The sequence below is a fragment of the Poeciliopsis prolifica genome, unplaced genomic scaffold (genome assembly GCF_027474105.1).
Source record: "Poeciliopsis prolifica strain line A6 unplaced genomic scaffold, Auburn_PproV2 SCAFFOLD002, whole genome shotgun sequence".
Classification (NCBI taxonomy): domain Eukaryota; kingdom Metazoa; phylum Chordata; class Actinopteri; order Cyprinodontiformes; family Poeciliidae; genus Poeciliopsis; species Poeciliopsis prolifica.
In genome coordinates, this window is record NW_026562377.1 from 13464832 (window position 1) to 13484441 (window position 19610).

Below are 19610 nucleotides of genomic sequence, written 5' to 3' on the forward strand. Positions count from 1 at the left end.
TGGCGCCTGCTTTGTCAGAGCGATCGATGCTAGATGCTAGCAGATAGCTTTTGTTGTGATTGAACGTTGAAGGATTTATTTCTAGTCCAGCAACTTCGATTTTTAAAAAATCGTCCTTTGAGACACTTTGCACAATGAGCGGCGGAGTGTACGGAGGCGGTAAGTAAAAGCTTTTGACTGAAATGGAACTAAACTTTAGAACAAGTTGATGCGTCTCGCACTAGCATTAGCTAGGCTTCCAGTTAGCTAGATGCGCTAACGCTCAGCTCAGTGGAAGACTAAATATGGGCAATTTTTTGTATATATAGTCTCTAATTTAAATATATCAGGACTACAATGTCATTTGGATGCACTATGATGTGTTTGCAGCCTTGTTTACGTTTCGCTCATACGGCTAACCATAGTTGGTAAAACGAAATGAATGGAAGTGTGCTTTCCGAAGCATCCATTTATTTATCCGATTGAAGCATCGGCGAGGATATAACGTATTGTTTCGCCGTTATTGACTTGGAATGACAAACCCTATAGATAACGATAAAGTACTCGTTTTAATAATTTAAGTACCTAATTTAAATGTTCTCACTGTCATTTTGTTAATTTGTAACCTGAACTGTGTTAAGAACACACATAAAGTTAGTTTGTCTGTCACTCGACTTGTCTTTGTTACCAAAACAATATTACTTTCCCAGTATAAACCATTATTTTAATTCGTTTTGACAAATAATTAGGAGAAACGTTGTACTAAACATATCGATATGATACAATCTGTTTTGTTTTACTTATTTTAGACCATTGCATGTACATTTAAATAACTGGTGACCTATGCAACACTAGAATCTATAAAATTGTAATCGTGTTTGATTTTACTGCACATATTTATTTTGAATTTTTATCATATGGGTTCTGTACTCCAAAATAGTTTGATTAAATGTGTTGACATTGGGGTTGTACTGTATATCAGGAAGTGTAATTGTTTATGTTGCAAACAACAACAAAAAATCACTCTTAAAACAGATAATGAATGCTTTTTGCTAAGGTGAACTAATATTTGATTGTTTCCAAGCATTCATTTACAATACTCATACTCTTCTGTTAACTTGATAGCATTCTAAAGAGTTAAGTCAAGAAGAGCTATCTGTAAAAGTTGCAGGCCAATAGCTCTGGAGGACTGGAGCAGTGGACCTCTGTCAGTAAAGGAACAATGCATTGTGGATTGAAAAAAGTTACAAATTACTGGATCTCTCTTGAGAGTTTTGATATCCCTCATTGTTGTCATGAAGCTGTGTTTAAGTTGAAAAGAATAAATTATCGGTAGGCACAAGTTTTAAGAGCTCTGTGATGATGACTTAGCAGAGCAACATTGTGATGCTAGTGGTCGACTCCTTTTAAATTCATTAAACGTTTTCAGGTTTTTGCTATTATGTCACTGTGTGGTAAAGTTGTATATAACAGAAAAAGATCTAAATAGACAAATTTTAGTCCAAAAATGTATGGCTGGAAACACAAACAGAAAAAAGATATATACATATATATATATATATTTTTTTAAATTCACTTTATCAATTAACTGTTGTTTTTTAAGTGGTACTCTTTCTCTTTGCAGAGATGTATATACAAATAAATTTAAATGCATGGTTTAAATTCGAACATCCCTGTGTATGGCTCCTTTCTGCAGATGAAGTGGGAGCATTGGTGTTTGACATTGGTTCGTATTCTGTAAGAGCTGGCTATGCGGGAGAAGATTGTCCCAAGGTAGGTGAATCACTCAAATGACCTGATTAACTATGTCTTTTCTTCCTCTGAGTGTGTGCATGTTATCTCTGGGGGGACCAGTGTCAGGAAATTGGGGCTGTCACCCTGGAGACAGGCTGAGTAAATTGAGTTCAGATCATTTTGGAACACTTCCTTGGTTTAGATTTTTGTGCTTTTGTTGGACTTCTTAATTGTGGAAATAAGATGAAGCATTGATTCATTAATCAAATGTTTTATTTTTTCGTTATGGTTATTTCAAAACACCTTGTTTATAACGCAGTTAGCATGCTTGTGTGTGTTCAGTGTTTGCGTATTGGTTTGACACTGTTACACTCATTTTTCACCAACAGAAAGCCGATGCTGATTAAGAAGCAAAAGTGTGCCTTGACTTGCAATGTGTTTTTTTGTCTTTGTTTGGCCCTGGCTTAGGCGGACTTCCCAACAGTGATCGGTGTTACTATTGACCGGGATGATGGCAGTACACCCATGGAAACGGACGGAGACAAGAGCAAGTCGAGCGGCACCACCTACTACATCGATACCAATCAGCTGAGGGTTCCCAGAGAGAGCATGGAGGTCATGTCTCCTCTAAAGAATGGCATGAGTAAGTATTTGGTCGGTTGGAAGTCTTTCAATGTTTATCTGACGATTTATGTACAAATGGAAATTAACTTGCATACAGGCGGAGTATTTCTCAGTGAATACATTTTCTTTAGTTTTTCAGTGCTGCATTATTCACATGTTGCATTTCAATAAAAAAAAAAAAATACAATGGTCAGTGATAACAAATAGGAATACATATTTAGAAATTGCACTGCTTGATCTATATCTACTTCCAGTGTAACTTTGCAGGCGAGCTCTTCACAACCCCTATTGACATAAGAGTTCTGTTTATGAATATTTATAAGACTATCTTGAGCCAAAACACTAAACTCACCCAACATAAATTTTGTTTTCCCAGTTAAACCCAGGTGTCTCTCTTTTATTTTGATTTAAAACCATGTTTGTTTATATGCTAAAATACTCCTCGTCGGTGTAATCTGTTACTTCACGCATCTACGAATGCGGTCACATGTCCAAAGCTCAATTAACCTGCAGTGGCAATTGAAAAAAGTACAAGTCTTGGGCAGATTTTCCATAAAATGGTCTTTAGAACTAATTTGTACCGAGCGCAGATATTCTTAGCATGCATTTTTGTATGTGCTATGAGGTGTTTTAAGATATGTGTTGTAGTGGCCATTCAATAATATTATGAAAATTATTTTGGTATATTCCACATTAGAAATATAGTCTTCTTTGGTTCTCTAAGTTATCTAAAGAGGGAACTGAAAAACACTGACAAAATATTTAAGATTTTTTTTATTGTTATGTAATTGAACTGTTATAAGCTGCATTTCCTTTCCTTTTTTCTATCGGGATTATAATTTTTAGGATTTAAATCCAGAACATTTTCTGAATTCTCACAATTATCAGCATGTTTGGGAATAAAACATGCGTCCCAATGCACCATTTCAGCAGATGATGATGCAAGTCGGGCTGGTGGTCCATTGGTGTTTGGCTTTACAGCTACCTAGAACTGAGTGTGACACCCATGCTAATTGCAGCAGAACAGCACAGTGGGACCATTGGCTCCCGTAGAGGCCTGACCTGGAACATTGGTGCTCATCTGGTGCTCAAATTGTTATCTAAAAATAACTCTTCATTGCTCTAATTCTTTTATCATTATCTTGGCTGGGTCAAATAATAGTAAGAGATATATATTCTTTCGCATAGGTGATGTTTAGCTTTGCTTCCAGCAGTGAGATTTTTCTGTATCTAAGATGTCTTTCTTTTTTTAATACGCATAATTTTTTTTCCCAATTAAGCACCTTTTTTAAAAACTAAATGGCTGGATGTCACTTCATACATTTAAAAAAAAAAACAAGTTAAGAGTAAACAGCTGTTTTACTTTCGCTGTTATTTGATCTATAGTTGAGGACTGGGACAGTTTCCAGGCAATTCTGGATCACACGTATAAGATGCACTTCAAGTCTGAACCCAGCCTACATCCTGTGCTCATGTCAGAAGCATCGGTGAGTTTGCTGCTGCTGCTTAATGTTAAATATAATTGTCATCTTTAATACGTACTGTAATCAAACCATGTTCATGTACTTTCAGCAAAAGTTGGCAGCAACTTGGATTTCTGAGATGCCCTTTGTTTTAGGCTCTGGAAAAATATTGTGGGACAGGGATTAAAGTATAAAATTTTCTTCCTGTGCTGGTGCTCGTCACTAACCCAGGGTCTGCATTTGTTTAAGGGTGTCTGACAGCCACCATTTATTGCAAGTGAGTAACTGTATGTTTTGTTTGCAGTGGAACACGCGAGCAAAACGAGAGAAGCTTACAGAGCTGATGTTTGAGCATTACAACATTCCTGCCTTCTTCCTCTGTAAATCAGCTGTGCTGTCTGCGTATCCTTTACAGTTTTTTTTTCATCTAGCAAAGGGAACAGTTTGACAGAATTGACTGGGCTAATTTAACGATGACCTTTTTCTTCAGTTATGTTCATTTGCAAAATGGTACTATAACTTCTGTTTCTGCACCTTGAAACCCTTTGCTCATCTCTTAACTTTGAATATCCCAGCTTTGCTAACGGGCGGTCCACAGGTCTGGTCCTGGACAGCGGAGCCACTCACACAACAGCAATCCCAGTGCATGATGGTTATGTCCTTCAGCAAGGTAAATAATGATTTCACATGTAACTCTAGGATTAAGTTATAATACAAAACAAATGGAAAAGATGGTTGGAATCAAATGCTGAATTAGGTGGATTATATCTCTTCTTGGCAACTTGATGCCATCTGCTGGTTGAAGCTCGTCTTGGTGCTTCTCTTGCATTTAAGCAATTTCTGCAGTTTGTGAGCTTTCTTTGTTTGGAATGTACTGACATTTTCAAACAAAACCAGTCTTATGTACTGTTCATACATAAGACTGGTTGACTCTTCAAATAACTAAACCTCAACATTTGTCTATAAAACTTCATTAAATTATTTTAGCACTTTTGGAAAAGTAATCCTTAAACCTTTACACACTTTGCTATGATCCAGCAACACAAAATGTGAAGAAATTTATGGTGCGTTCCCATCAAACTTGAAGCATCTGATGCTTCAAGTTTGATGCGTGTGCACCTTTGGTGCTTTCACACCAAAAGTTTTGAGCATCAGGGGCGTCTGGTTTATGTTCAAAGTCTATGTGGAGCGTTAAACTCACTCGACTCGTCAAACGGTTCAAATTGCGCTGTGCTAGACGTGCCTCCAAATAGACTAAACTAAATGCGCATGACACTCAACACGTGCTTGGTGTGAATGCACCATTAATCTGTGTGAACACTCTAAAGGGAAAACTTTGATCCTTTAATTTGGTGCAAATTGTGAACAAACGCTGTAGCTAAACTCAACAAAGACAGTGGAAATGGCCATTGGTGTATTATGCAAAAACTCAAGATTTGCTATCAAAATTGAACTCGTAACTTTCCCAACGTAAAGCTAATTTTGTGCTGTTTTTTTGTGCTGTTTTTGATTATCACAGGTATTGTAAAGTCACCTTTGGCTGGTGATTTTATGAGCATGCAGTGTCGGGAGTTGTTTCAAGAGTTAAGTGTGGAGATAATCCCTCCCTACATGATTGCATCAAAGGTAAAACATTTTGTTAATTTTAAACCTGTTTGAAGTTCGATTTGACACATTTTTAAGGAGCCATTTTTGCCGATTGCTGCCTGCTGTGTGAACGTGTCACAGGATCCAGTGCGGGAGGGAGCCCCAGCCAGCTGGAAGAAAAAGGAGAAACTACCTCAAGTCACTCGGTCTTGGCACAACTACATGTGTAATGTAAGGAAAGAGTTAATTTGTTTTACAGAACTTTCAGAATTTCAGTGGAATGCTGGGATTAAAGGAGTCATTTTCTGTGCTGTTTATCGCAGTGTGTAATCCAGGATTTTCAGGCGTCTGTCCTGCAGGTGTCAGACTCTCCATATGATGAACAGTGAGTCACTAGCAAATATTCTTAGAGTTCAAAATGATTTTCTGTTATCAAAATCTAATAGAAAATGTAGTTATTTTTAGCAATGATTCCAGTGTTTATTCTACAGCTTTCAGTAGATATGTTGATTTTTGTTATCTAAATGACTTCATCTTTCCTTTTTCATCAGAGTTGCTGCTCAGATGCCTACAGTCCATTATGAACTCCCTAATGGCTACAACTGTGACTTTGGTGCGGAGAGGCTAAAGATCCCAGAGGGACTGTTTGACCCCTCTAATGCCAAGGTTGCTGCTAAGTTTGTCAGGCGACAATAAATTAATGTACTTTTAAATGGACAGTTATCAGTGGTATAAAAAAAAACACAGTCAGTATATTGGTACCTTGAATAAAAAAAATAAGTGTTCAGATATTTTTATTATTGCATAATTCGCCTTTTTTGTAAATAAAACCGATGCATAATCTGCTCACTTTTAGGGCCTGTCTGGAAACACCATGTTAGGAGTTGGCCATGTGGTGACGACCAGTGTAGGAATGTGTGACATTGACATTCGACCGGTGAGTAGTGGACAGCTTTTAAAGTTTTATTGTACCTCATTTTTTAATAATGCAAGACAAGTTTTTGAGTTTGAGATAAGCAATACCAGGATATTTTGATTAAAAAATGACTGACTTTAAGTCTTCCTCCTTTACAAACTATTTCCCCATCATGGAGTCGTTATCATGGCCTTTTAGGTCTATGCCTTATCATGTTTGGTATCGTTCAGTTACTCATTAGAAAATGACTGAATATTTGAGTTTCACTGGTTTGTCCAGCTGAAAGTCAGCTAATTTGGATCAGAAGCTATTTTCTGTGAAAAGGAAAATGTTTGGCTCTGAGTTTGTTTAACTTTTGTGATAATTGACGTGCATCTAAGGGTCTGTACGGCAGTGTGGTGGTGACGGGAGGAAACACACTCATCCAGGGCTTCACTGACCGATTGAACAGAGAACTTTCCCAGAAAACCCCTCCAGTAAGAAACAATTATCATTTCTAAACAGTTTTGAATTTATCATAAGTTGTGATGGTAAAGTCAGTTTTAGCTGCATTATGTTAAATGCTAGATTTCCCCTTGTTTGTAATTTACAGAGCATGAGACTGAAGCTGATTGCCAACAACACTACGGTGGAGCGCCGGTTCAGTGCATGGATAGGAGGTTCTATCCTGGCATCACTGGTAAGACCATACAGAGGCTCTGTAGTACTGTGAGCCCCTCAACTGGTAGAACCTATTATATATGTACATATATTGGGTATTTGACAACATGTTTCATGTTCTCCAGGGAACCTTTCAGCAGATGTGGATCTCGAAACAGGAATATGAAGAAGGAGGAAAGCAGTGTGTGGACAGAAAGTGTCCTTGATCCGACATCCAGCCTCAATCTTCCCTTCTCCATCTTCTTCTAGCTCAACATCATGAGGAGTCAACCTCTGACCCAGACTCAGGAACAGTCAACTCTCATTTTGTATGATTTGTTTTTAAATCTGTGTTGGTCACCTGTCAGGATCTTAAAAAAAAAAAAAATAATAGAAAAAAAAAAAAATCAACTCATGATCCTTTTTTTTAATAGCCAAAACAGTTAGACTCTTGCCTTCTCTGTTACCTGCTGATGGAAACTTTGGGTCATCAGAAAGTTGTTTCTAATTACACTGGGACAAATGAGTAATTAGGGTTGTACAGGATCCCAGCAGAAAACTGGTAAGATGTTGTGTGACTTTATTTGGAGGAAGCTTCATTTAGCAGGATGTGAATGTGTTTTGTTATTGTCATTTTGTGTACTTGGTAAATTCATGAGCAGTTGCCGGTCAGTTGTTGCCCCTGGTTACTCATATTTCAACTAAGAATCTGTATTTAATTTTCATTTTTACTTGTCATTGGCTACATCTGACCTTTGAAAAATAAAGTCAATTTTGTTATGATTAAATGACTAGTCATTTTAAAAGTAATTCTGAGTTTGCTTTAGTTACAACATGTCAAAACAGTAGTTAGGCAGGATGATTTATTAGATAGTAACAAAACAGAACACATTTCCTCTCAAGAAAACATAGTTTTATCTTGTAAAATCAAATAACAGCTGGATAAGAATTTGCTCAAACTTCAGTAGATTATGTGAGCTGATTCGGGCAGCTGAGTTGTAGCAAACTCAAAAGTAAGATCCCTTATTCAGGAAGATGGAGACTGCATGTGGGGAAATTTCTCTTTTAATTTGGCCAACGCTTTCCTCTTTAAGTTGACTTTCCTGGCCCTTTCTCGAAGGAATCTCTCAATGCGCAACCTATCAGAAACAAACAAAAAACCCATAATATTAATATTCCTTTAATATTACAATTAAAGGAAGAAAACTGCACTGCAGCATATGAATGTTCTCACCTTATATGAGGTTGGACAAAATAGGGCGTGTAGAACTTCTTGCGCTTGTGTCTTTTATTTATGTACCAGGGAATTGTGTATTCTTTGAACCGATACCTGGAGATGAAAAATAACTATTTACTAAGAGTAAAAGTTTCTTGCCTTTACTACAAGACAGGCAGAATCCAGAGTTGCATTTTACCAAATGTTGTGTACAAAAAAATCCATTGGGATCAGAGTCCAATAAGTTGCTTCAGTAAAAATCCAGTATAAATTCACAGAAACTTTCCGTACCAGTATTCATATCCGAACACGTTCCTCCTCCAGTCTCCTGGCCGGCCTTTTTGCCGTCCCGTCTGCAGCAGACGCAGTGCAATCTCCCGTTCTCTCACCACAGAGTCCAGTCTGGCCATTGACCGTTCAATCTGTGAAGACACAGACATATTCCCTTTAGCTTGGGTTTTTATTTCACATCAACAATAATCTGTAAATATAAACTACACATTAGAAAGAATCCCTCTGAAGTGTGGGAGCTGGAACTGTCACTTCAGCGTCGCACCAACCTTCTTCATCCGTTCAGGGCTCGGCATCTGAACTCTTTGTCTTTTGGCTTCCTGCTCAAGCGTCAGCAGCATGTTTCTTTCCTTCAGCAACACATACCTGAGACAAAACTGAGGTGTTAGAAGCAATGGTAAATGCAGAACTTCTTTTTAAAATTATTTATTTAGCACCATTCAAGCAATGAGGCATTTCAAAGTCCCTTACATAAAAAGACAAGGATAAAGTCTGGCAAAATCTCTTCAAGGTTTACAACTAGATAAAAATGAGAAACATTATAGCATCAAAACTATGTATTAGATTTTCAAATATTTTCCATTGTTGTAACATAGTCTTGACATTGCTCACCAGAGTTTGTGTAAGTCCTCATTGCTCTTTGTTCTCAGCTGTTTTGCTGTCCATGGAGCTCCTGTAATGAAACAAATGTTGACCTATGACATTTAAAATACATTATGCATGATCATGAACATTGTGCAGCTACTAATCTGCAATTTTTGACAAATCCTAACATCTGCCGAGAACCATAGTGGATCACTTTAGCATGTAATAACTATTTTCTGACTCTGAAATTACTTAGATATTTAAACAAGGTTTAAACAACTTTTACATTCAATTTAATAAGTGTAATGTTTTACCAGACTTCACATTGGGCTCTCCCCAGTTCTCAGGCTGATCAAAGAACTCTTCCAACCCTCTCCTGCTGATGGTCGTGTGCAAAGCTCGATGCTGACCCACAAAGTTGAAGGGAGTGATCCAAGAAGAGGCAAACGGGGAGGGTTTTTCACTGAAGGGGGAAAAAAGATTAATTCATGCATTGTAATCAATACATATAATTTCATTTTACTCAATTAATTAAATGTCCCAACTCTCAGATTGTTCTATTGGGATGACAAGCCTCCAAATCAGCAAAGAAAAAAACCAAACTGCAGAACATTTACCTCCTTGACTGGGACTGGGTTGTCCTAAATTGAAGGAAAGATTTTCAGAGGATAATTGATCTTCATTATTGATGTTTTTGTTTGAAAAAATACTAAATAATTTCCTTTTTAAAGGAAATTGGCATATTTCCCTCTGACTGATCAAACACTGAAAAATAAGTTTTTTTCTGTTTAATAAATGTATCTCAAATAAGAAGTCCTTCACCATCTTCACCATCAATAGAGACATAAGCTTGTAATACTTTTATGCAATTTGAATTTTATTATTAATCTGATAAAGACTACAGACGCATGCTTTGATGCAAAGATTATTGTAACCCATGTGACCGACATGACCCAATCACCTTCCCTTTAAGCCCATCCCTTTAAGTTCATTGTCATGTGTGTTTCCGGGTTGGCTGCTGCTCACTGTTGGTTGTCGCGTCCGTTGTTGATAAAACAACTTGAAGTTATAAATCGACTCATCACTCATTTAATCTAAACTCAACTTTGAAGATTTCTGGTGAGTTGTTAAATACGATCTGACTTGACGTATTGTATTTGCAATAATAGCGCCGCTAACATTCCCTCCCATTGCAATATTCGCCCATTAACAGCTGGAACACCTTCCTGAATTGAACAAGTTACCATTGCATCCACCTCCTCAGACAATCCGTTACTCGACGGTGAGAAATAATAGTCATTTACAGTAGGCCGTTACTTTTGCTACGCTCCGCCAATTAGCATTAGCTACCAACTCGACAATCAGGGGCCACATCATTTAGTCTATTTATGAATTATTTACTTAATGACAAGTCACACTGTTTCAGCCGAATTAAAGACTACCCCTTTAATACTTAAAGGTTTCCCTTTTAACTTTAGATTTGATTATTTTTCATGATTTCTTTGTTGGTGTTGTTTTCTATGCTGGTGCAGCAATGAAGTCTCATATCCAACATGATTTGTTGTAGCTACTTTGGTCAATCACATTTTTAAATTGATTGATTTTGATTCAATATTAGTTGTTTGCAATGACTGCTAATTATGTCAATTAAGAAACTTTGAACTTGAATTATGAAGTGCACTTTTTAAAAGGATTTTTTCCTTATTATAATGAAATTGTCGAAACATAGCAAGTATGTATTTGTTTTATATAAATGTAAAATTTATATATGAACTTAATGTGTGTTTGCTGGCCTTTTAGGTCAGGTTTTTTTTTCTTCCGGACTCCTGCACGGATACATTGGATGACGGAAGATGGCGAGCTACCCACCCACCATCTGGTGGTAGGAAACAGAACTACACTTTCCATATAGGAACTGAACAGACTCTAAGGAGTATCAAAAAAAAAGGGAAAATAACTATTCTCCCTTCATTTTTGGACCTCTTGTGGACTCTATTAGGTTTTGAAGTGTCACTGACAAGTGTTTTGTTTGTTTTCTATTTTCCTGTTTTTTGATAACTTTATTTATTTATTTTTGTTGTTTTGGTATTATCATTATCATTATTATCATTATCATTATTATTATTATTATTACTATTATTATTATTGCCACTGCAATAAATAGCAGTATTAACAAACCTTTTTTTGGCATCAATTGTATTAATTATTCACCCAATCATGACTCCATGTCGTACCTACTTCTGATCTACAAACTGGTTAACACTATACCTTGCAGTCAGATCTGCGCATCAAAAGAAAGCGTTACATGTGGTGAGCTAGCCAGGAGTCTTGTAATGGGTGAATAATTGAACAATTTCACAGTGCTTTGATTTTGGATGTGTTATCATTAACAAAAAGAAACAATGGATGTTGTTACTCAGTTGGGTTTAAACATCCAACGATCTGTGTTAGTTACTGGCACTCAGAGCTGTGATGACGAAAAAGAAATCATTGAACGTTTAGAATGTTATGGTGTAGTAAAAGATGTTTTTCATGTTAGTGATCCACAAAGTGCATTTTATAAAAACCTGATTGTCGAGTTTGAAGAAGATTCTACTTTAAATGCCTTACAACCCCTTTTCCCATATAATTATCCTTCCCGAAGTGGCTTAGATTTGACATTTCGTGTTACTTCTCTTGCTTCAGAGTATGAAGCCTCAGTGAGTAGCAGCAACCCTTCCATGGACTACATTGATGAGCTGAAGAACATAGCTAAACGAAGCGGAAAACGATTTGAGGAGGTTCTTAAAGGTGTGATGGATCAAATAAGCACACATTTGGAGAATGCAGGAGGCGATGATGGAGATGAGGATGATGATGATGGTGGTGATGGAAAGGAGAAAGATGAGGAAGATGAAATCCTCAACTTAGCCCAGCCTGTGCAGAGTCAGCAGACGCTGCGAACTGTGCCTCAAGCGTTTTCAGCCCCTCCACCCCATTCATCCAGTAATTGGCAGGGGGCGCCACCTGGATTTAGCCGCCCCATTACACCCACCAACCCAGAGGGTTTCTTTATCGGGGAATGACCTTATTCCGCAGAATGTTCAAAAGTGGTGGTGGAGCATGTTGTAAAAAATAGCGACTTTTCCACATCTTCACTTAGACTACGCTCATTTTCAGGAAAAATTCCTAAACCAAGCAATGAAGCGGATTATGACTCATGGCGATCCCAGATTGAATTGCTGCTTGCTGATCCCAGCCTTTCCAGATTGCATATTAATCGGCGAATTGTTGAAAGTTTGTTATCACCAGCTGCTGATTTGATTAAATGTTTGAGCCCTGGTGCATCACCTTCCACTCTTCTTGAAGTCCTTGATTCAGCTTTTCAGACAGTACAGGATGGAGAGGAGCTTTTTGCTCAGTTTCTGAACATTTTTCAGAATCCTGGAGAGCGGCCATCCTCTTACCTCCAGCGATTACAGCTTACTCTCAGCACTGTAATAAAAAGAGGAGGAATATTACCAGGAGACAAGGACATATATTTACTTAAGCAGTTCTGTCGTGGATGCTGGGACAATTCAGTCATCTCTAAGTTGCAGCTTGAGGAGAAGAAAAGCAATCCCCCACCATTTTCTGAACTCCTGTTGTCACTCCGGACAGAAGAGGACAGACAAATTGCTAAAGAATCTCTAATGAGAAAGCATATTCAGTCATCTAAACAAAAAGTGACCATTCAGTCTCAGAGTACTTGCTCTTGTGGTCATGAGACAGCTAATGAAGAGCTGAAAGAATTAAAAAAGCAGATTCAACAACTCCAAAGGCAGATGTCTTCCCTCATGTCCAGAAAGACACCTGTTAGTAAAAAATCAGAGGTACAGCAGACCAAGTTTAAGCCAAGTACCAATTATAGTTCACTTCAGACCGCTGGAAGACCAAAGGCAGGATATTGCTTTAACTGTGGTGAAGATGGCCATATTTCTTCCCATTGCAATAACAAAGCGAATCCAAGCCTTGTGGAACAAAAGAAGAAACAGCTTCGTCAGAAACAACAAGCATGGGATGAAAAGAAATCGAGCCAGCAGTTAAACTAAATGCAGTTCCTGCTGAGGGACACTCAGGAGCTGCTACCATCAGCTGTCCCGAATCCCATTCTGAATTGTCCTGTGTATTACCCAAGGGTCTCATTGGTATGAAGAGCATGGGCCAGATTCAAATAAAAGGAACCCCCTTCAGCTGTCTTCTTGACAGTGGGTCGCAAGTCACTACAGTACCCCATTCATTCTATAATGCGCACCTTTTTGACCATGAAATTATGCCTCTGAACAATCTGTTGGAAGTTGAGGGTGCTAATGGCCAAAATGTACCATACCTTGGGTACATTGAATTAAATTTGACTTTTCCACCTGAATTTCTTGGTTCACCAATTGAAGTGGACACCTTAGCTCTGGTGGTCCCAGATACCAAAACCACACATCCACTTCTACTAGTAGGCACAAATACCCTTGACATTGCTTACAAGAAGCACCTTGAGAGCCAGGGTACTACTTTTAAACCCACTGCCTTTGGGTATCAAACTGTCCTGAAGATCCTGCAGCACAGGCATACTCAAACTGCATCTGAACATCCAGTTGTCCTAACTCTGCAGCCTGACCAACCACAAATGATATTATCTGGCCAAACTGTTGTCCTTGAGGGATGTTTGACCACGCAGTCATTGAAGGAAGAGAAGGTGGTTGTTGTCGAATACCCAGCCTCTTCCTGTCTGCCTGGGGGACTTATGGTTAATACCTGTCTCATTAACATACCTCAACATCGGCCTTGTCACCTGCCAGTTGTGGTAACTAATGAGTCAGACCATCCAGTCATCATCCCCGCAAGAGCAGCGATTGCAGAGATTGCTGCGTTCCAGTCTGTTATTTCAAAAGAGCACAATGTTAAAATCCATAAGTCTGCAGAGCCATTAACAACTCAGCTTCAATACAATTTTGGAGAATCACCTCTAACATCAGAATGGAAAAGTCGGATTATTTCAAAGCTCAACAATATACCAGAGGTTTTTGCCAAACACGACCTTGATTTTGGTCGAACAGACAAGGTGAAACATCAAATTAAATTGTCTGACCCTACACCGTTTAAACAAAGACCACGTCCTATACATCCACAGGATGTGGATGCTGTGAGAAAACATCTGCAAGAATTGCTTGAGTCTGGAATAATCCGTGAATCGGAGTCTCCATTTGCCTCACCCATTGTGGTGGTTCGCAAGAAGAATGGCTCTGTACGCCTCTGTATTGATTATCGGAAACTCAATATGCAAACCATTAAAGATGCTTATGCCCTTCCGAAGCTAGAAGATGCATTCACTGCACTGGCAGGCTCTAAATGGTTCTCTGTGCTGGACCTAAAATCTGGATATTACCAGATAGAAATGGAAGAAGCTGATAAGAACAAAACAGCCTTTGTTTGTCCTTTAGGCTTCTGGGAATTTAATCGCATGCCACAGGGAGTAACCAATGCTCCAAGCACTTTTCAACGACTTATGGAAAAATGTATGGGTGAGCTCAATCTGAAAGAAGTCCTGGTTTTTATTGACGATTTGATCATCTTCGCACCAACTCTTGAAGAACACGAAGAAAGATTAATGAAAGTCCTAAACAAATTAAAGGACTTTGGACTAAAACTGTCCATTGAAAAATGTGTCTTCTTCCAAACTTCAGTGAAGTATCTTGGCCATGTTGTGTCCAAGGATGGTGTGGAGACGGATCCTGATAAAATTTCCACTCTTGCATCTTGGCCGGTGCCAAAAAACTTGAAGGAATTAAGATCGTTCCTGGGATTTGCAGGGTATTATCGGCGATTTGTGAAAGATTATTCTACAATCGTCAAGCCACTACATGACCTTACCGCTGGCTATCCACCTAGCCGAAAGAAACTAAAACCTATGTTGAAACCCCAGAATTATTTTAACCCAAAAGAGGTTTTTGCTGAACGTTGGACTGAATCCTGTCAGCATGCATTTAAAACCATTATTGAAAAACTCACTACTGCTCCTGTATTGGTATTTGCAGATCCGAGCAAGCCATACATTCTTCATACTGATGCCAGTTCAGCAGGCCTTGGAGCAGTGCTATATCAAGAAAATGATGGAAAAAATCGAGTTGTAGCCTATGCAAGCAGAGGTCTGTCTAAAAGTGAATCAAACTACCCAGCCCATAAATTAGAATTCCTGGCACTTAAATGGGCAGTGACTGAGAAGTTTAATGACTACCTTTATGGCACACAATTCACTGTGGTCACAGACAGCAACCCGTTGACCTATCTGTTGACATCAGCTAAGCTTGATGCTACAAGTTATAGATGGCTCTCTGCTCTGTCCACATTTACCTTTAAGATTGTCTACAGGGCAGGAAAACTGAATGCTGATGCTGATGGGCTGTCCCGACGACCACATTCTGAAATGCCTGATGATTTTAAGTCTTGTAAAGAAAGGGAGAGAGTGTTAAAGTTTGTTCAACATCATCTCGAGGAACCAGGTTGCACCTCAGTTGACCAACAAATGGTTGAAGCCATCTGTGACCGCCAACTGGTGTTCAGCTCAAACAATGACCATGCCCTTGTTCTCTCTTTGTCTGCTCATGTGGAAAGTCTACCTGACAGCTACACAGACGACACCCAATTTGCCACCTCTGTTCTCCCTCGGTTCTCCACTGCTGATCTTGCTGCCAAACAACGAGCTGATTCCACCATCCAACATGTGATTGCTCAGCTTGAGAGAGGGGAATCTCCACCGCCAGCACTGAGAGATGTACTTCCAGATCTGCCACTCCTGTTGAGAGAAGTAAATAAAATGGAGCTCCGTAACAACCTTCTTCTCAGGAGACGGCAAGTGGGAAACAGTGTAACATATCAGTTAGTGTTACCAGAAGAGTGTCGGCATATGGTGATGTTTCAGCTTCATGATCGTATGGGCCACCTTGGGATCGAGAGGACCTTAGACCTAATTCGTTCTCGGTTTTTCTGGCCACGAATGTCTACTGACATTTATAATAAAATCAAGACCTGTGAACGATGTGTAAAAAGGAAAACCTTACCAGAACGGGCTGCACCTCTCGTTAACATCAAGACTTCAAGACCTCTAGAGTTAGTGTGCATGGACTTCTTGTCTTTGGAGCCAGACCGAAGAGTGAAAGATATCCTTGTGATTACAGATCATTTCACAAAATATGCTGTCGCTGTTCCAACACCAAATCAGAAAGCTCGAACTGTTGCTAAATGCTTGTGGGAAAATTTCTTTGTCCACTATGGCATTCCAGAGAGACTACATAGTGACCAAGGACCGGATTTTGAGTCTCGTACCATCAAAGAACTTTGTGATATTGCTGGCATCCATAAAGGAAGGACAACTCCCTATCACCCGAGAGGTAACCCTGTGGAAAGATTCAATCGTACTCTACTTAACATGCTGGGGACATTAAGTGAGCAGAATAAATCACGATGGAAAGATTTTGTAAAACCACTTGTGCATGCATATAATTGCACTAAGAATGATGTCACAGGGTTTTCGCCATACGAACTAATGTTTGGTCGTCAACCTCGTCTTCCCATAGATGTGGCTTTTGGGTTACCGCTGGAAGAGGATACCTCCACCTCTCACCTGCAATATGTCCAAGGATTGAAAGCACGTCTACAAGACAGTTATCAGTTGGCTGTGAAGAACTCGGAGAAAGTGATGTCCCGCAACAAAACCTCCTTCGATCGGCATGTCACTGTTTCTGAACTTGCCGTGGGAGACAGGGTCCTTGTTAGGAACGTCCGACTGAGAGGAAAGCAGAAATTGGCTGACAAATGGGAACCTGATATGTATGTAGTGGTGGAGAGGGCTGGCAATCTCCCTGTTTACACTGTAAAACCAGAGAACCAGGATAAACCTCTCAGAACACTCCATCGTGATCTTTTGTTGCCTTGTAATTACTTACCTGAGCAGAGCTCTGAAAAAAACTTACCTGTGAAGAAGAAAAAACATCTGCCTGTGAACTTACCTGATCCTGACAATGAAGAAACATTTGAGGATGAGATGATCTCACCTTCATATGATCCCTTTTCCTTCGAGCCTGTGAAATTCATCACTGCTGTTAATTTACCATTGCCACCTGTCCAGAAATCTGTTCCACCTGCAGATCTACCTGAAGTTCCTGATCAGCCCCCATCCTCTGCTGCAGAAGAGGATTTAGAACAGGAACTTCTAGTGGTTACAGAGGAGCAAAAGGAATTTCAACCTTTGGACAGAGAGGTGATATCCATCAGTTCAAGATCTGATGATTCTGCAAGAGATGCTGCAGGAGGCCCTGCAGCTCAGGGAAATCCTGCTCCTGAGCCAGTCACTCCAGAGCCTTCCACTAACAATATTGAACTAGAAGTGGACTTAAATGTTCACCCAAAACCATCAAGCCCTGAAACAGAACCATCAACCCCTGAAACAGAACCATCAAGCCCCGAATCAGAACCATCTTTGCGGAGGTCAGTCCGAGCAAGAAGACCACCAGAACGTCTACAGTACTCTCAACTGGGTCACCCACTGTTGAAGAGCATCCAGTTATTGTTTCATGGGCTGACCACTGCATTTACGCATGCTCTTGAAGGGACTGAGGAGGATGAACCCATGACTGTTCCTGTTGTCATTCAAACGCAACCCGGTCCATGTACGGGGACGTGCATGAGATCAGGGGGGGAACCTGTAACCCATGTGACCGACATGACCCAATCACCTTCCCTTTAAGCCCATCCCTTTAAGTTCATTGTCATGTGTGTTTCCGGGTTGGCTGCTGCTCACTGTTGGTTGTCGCGTCCGTTGTTGATAAAACAACTTGAAGTTATAAATCGACTCATCACTCATTTAATCTAAACTCAACTTTGAAGATTTCTGGTGAGTTGTTAAATACGATCTGACTTGACGTATTGTATTTGCAATAATAGCGCCGCTAACATTCCCTCCCATTGCAATATTCGCCCATTAACAGCTGGAACACCTTCCTGAATTGAACAAGTTACCATTGCATCCACCTCCTCAGACAATCCGTTACTCGACGGTGAGTAAATAATAGTCATTTACAGTAGGCCGTTACTTTTGCTACGCTCCGCCAATTAGCATTAGCTACCAACTCGACAATCAGGGGCCACATCATTTAGTCTATTTATGAATTATTTACTTAATGACAAGTCACACTGTTTCAGCCGAATTAAAGACTACCCCTTTAATACTTAAAGGTTTCCCTTTTAACTTTAGATTTGATTATTTTTCATGATTTCTTTGTTGGTGTTGTTTTCTATGCTGGTGCAGCAATGAAGTCTCATATCCAACATGATTTGTTGTAGCTACTTTGGTCAATCACATTTTTAAATTGATTGATTTTGATTCAATATTAGTTGTTTGCAATGACTGCTAATTATGTCAATTAAGAAACTTTGAACTTGAATTATGAAGTGCACTTTTTAAAAGGATTTTTTCCTTATTATAATGAAATTGTCGAAACATAGCAAGTATGTATTTGTTTTATATAAATGTAAAATTTATATATGAACTTAATGTGTGTTTGCTGGCCTTTTAGGTCAGGTTTTTTTTTCTTCCGGACTCCTGCACGGATACATTGGATGACGGAAGATGGCGAGCTACCCACCCACCATCTGGTGGTAGGAAACAGAACTACACTTTCCATATAGGAACTGAACAGACTCTAAGGAGTATCAAAAAAAAAGGGAAAATAACTATTCTCCCTTCATTTTTGGACCTCTTGTGGACTCTATTAGGTTTTGAAGTGTCACTGACAAGTGTTTTGTTTGTTTTCTATTTTCCTGTTTTTTGAGAACTTTATTTATTTATTTTTGTTGTTTTGGTATTATCATTATCATTATTATTATTATTATTATTATTATTATTATTATTATTATTATTATTATTATTGCCACTGCAATAAATAGCAGTATTAACAAACCTTTTTTTGGCATCAATTGTATTAATTATTCACCCAATCATGACTCCATGTCGTACCTACTTCTGATCTACAAACTGGTTAACACTATACCTTGCAGTCAGATCTGCGCATCAAAAGAAAGCGTTACATTATGATAATATTATAATTGGTTCATTTTCATTAAACTTTTCATTACATCTTGTACTTCATCGAGGTTCAGTAGTTTAAGGTTATAGATGCTGAGGTTGAGCTCATAGGCCAGACATTGAAGCGCACTACCGCCGATTTGAAGGGACGATGGGTCTGAGGTAGTTTAACCAGACGAGAACAAGAAAATGCCATGTCCGCTGCTACACTGCCCTACCTTAGATGATCGTTCTGGCATCTTTTCAAATTTACAGCGCAGCGTTGAACGCTAATCGCTGGAGATATCCTGAAGACGCTCTGTAACTGTTTGCACAGAGTCAAAACACGTCCTAACGATGAGGACGACGCCATCTTTAACTAGAATTACCCAACATGCATTTTGTGTAAAAATACTTTTTTTTTTCTAAAATAATATTTTTTTTATTCTACAATTATCGGAACACCTTTAACATTAATGGCATAATAATAACATAACATTTGAC

The 19610-nt window shown here is 39.0% G+C and overlaps 2 protein-coding genes and 1 long non-coding RNA gene across 5 annotated transcripts; 2 read left to right on the plus strand and 1 right to left on the minus strand.

Moving 5' to 3' along the window:
• Window positions 1–9: 9 nt before the first annotated feature.
• On the plus strand, window positions 10–7486 carry actl6a (actin-like 6A). Its single transcript, XM_055050950.1, has 14 exons — window positions 10–159; window positions 1676–1752; window positions 2182–2356; window positions 3724–3824; window positions 4105–4202; window positions 4376–4470; window positions 5320–5426; window positions 5529–5618; window positions 5711–5772; window positions 5939–6053; window positions 6244–6324; window positions 6684–6779; window positions 6896–6982; window positions 7089–7486. Exons 1-14 carry the CDS (start codon window positions 135–137, stop codon window positions 7167–7169), a joined length of 1290 nt encoding a protein of 429 aa, XP_054906925.1. The 5' UTR covers window positions 10–134; the 3' UTR covers window positions 7170–7486.
• Window positions 7487–7773: 287 nt separating this feature from the next.
• Window positions 7774–19479, minus strand: mrpl47 (mitochondrial ribosomal protein L47). The gene is made up of 7 exons (XM_055050961.1): window positions 19346–19479; window positions 9349–9497; window positions 9062–9122; window positions 8719–8815; window positions 8450–8580; window positions 8177–8272; window positions 7774–8081 (listed from the first exon to the last, which is right to left on the minus strand). The coding sequence occupies exons 1-7, from the start codon at window positions 19477–19479 to the stop codon at window positions 7970–7972; spliced, it is 780 nt and encodes a 259-aa protein (XP_054906936.1). The 3' UTR covers window positions 7774–7969.
• LOC129373182 (uncharacterized) lies at window positions 9822–18894 on the plus strand. Of its 3 annotated transcripts, XR_008607324.1 has the most exons (4): window positions 9822–10153; window positions 10248–10316; window positions 10835–10916; window positions 18619–18894. It is a non-coding gene; the product is annotated as an uncharacterized LOC129373182 (long non-coding RNA). The 3 variants fall into 3 exon arrangements; XR_008607322.1 differs by lacking the exon at window positions 18619–18894 and having other exon boundaries at window positions 10835–11073; XR_008607323.1 differs by lacking the exons at window positions 9822–10153; window positions 10248–10316; window positions 10835–10916 and adding exons at window positions 17802–17936; window positions 18031–18099.
• Window positions 19480–19610: the final 131 nt, after the last annotated feature.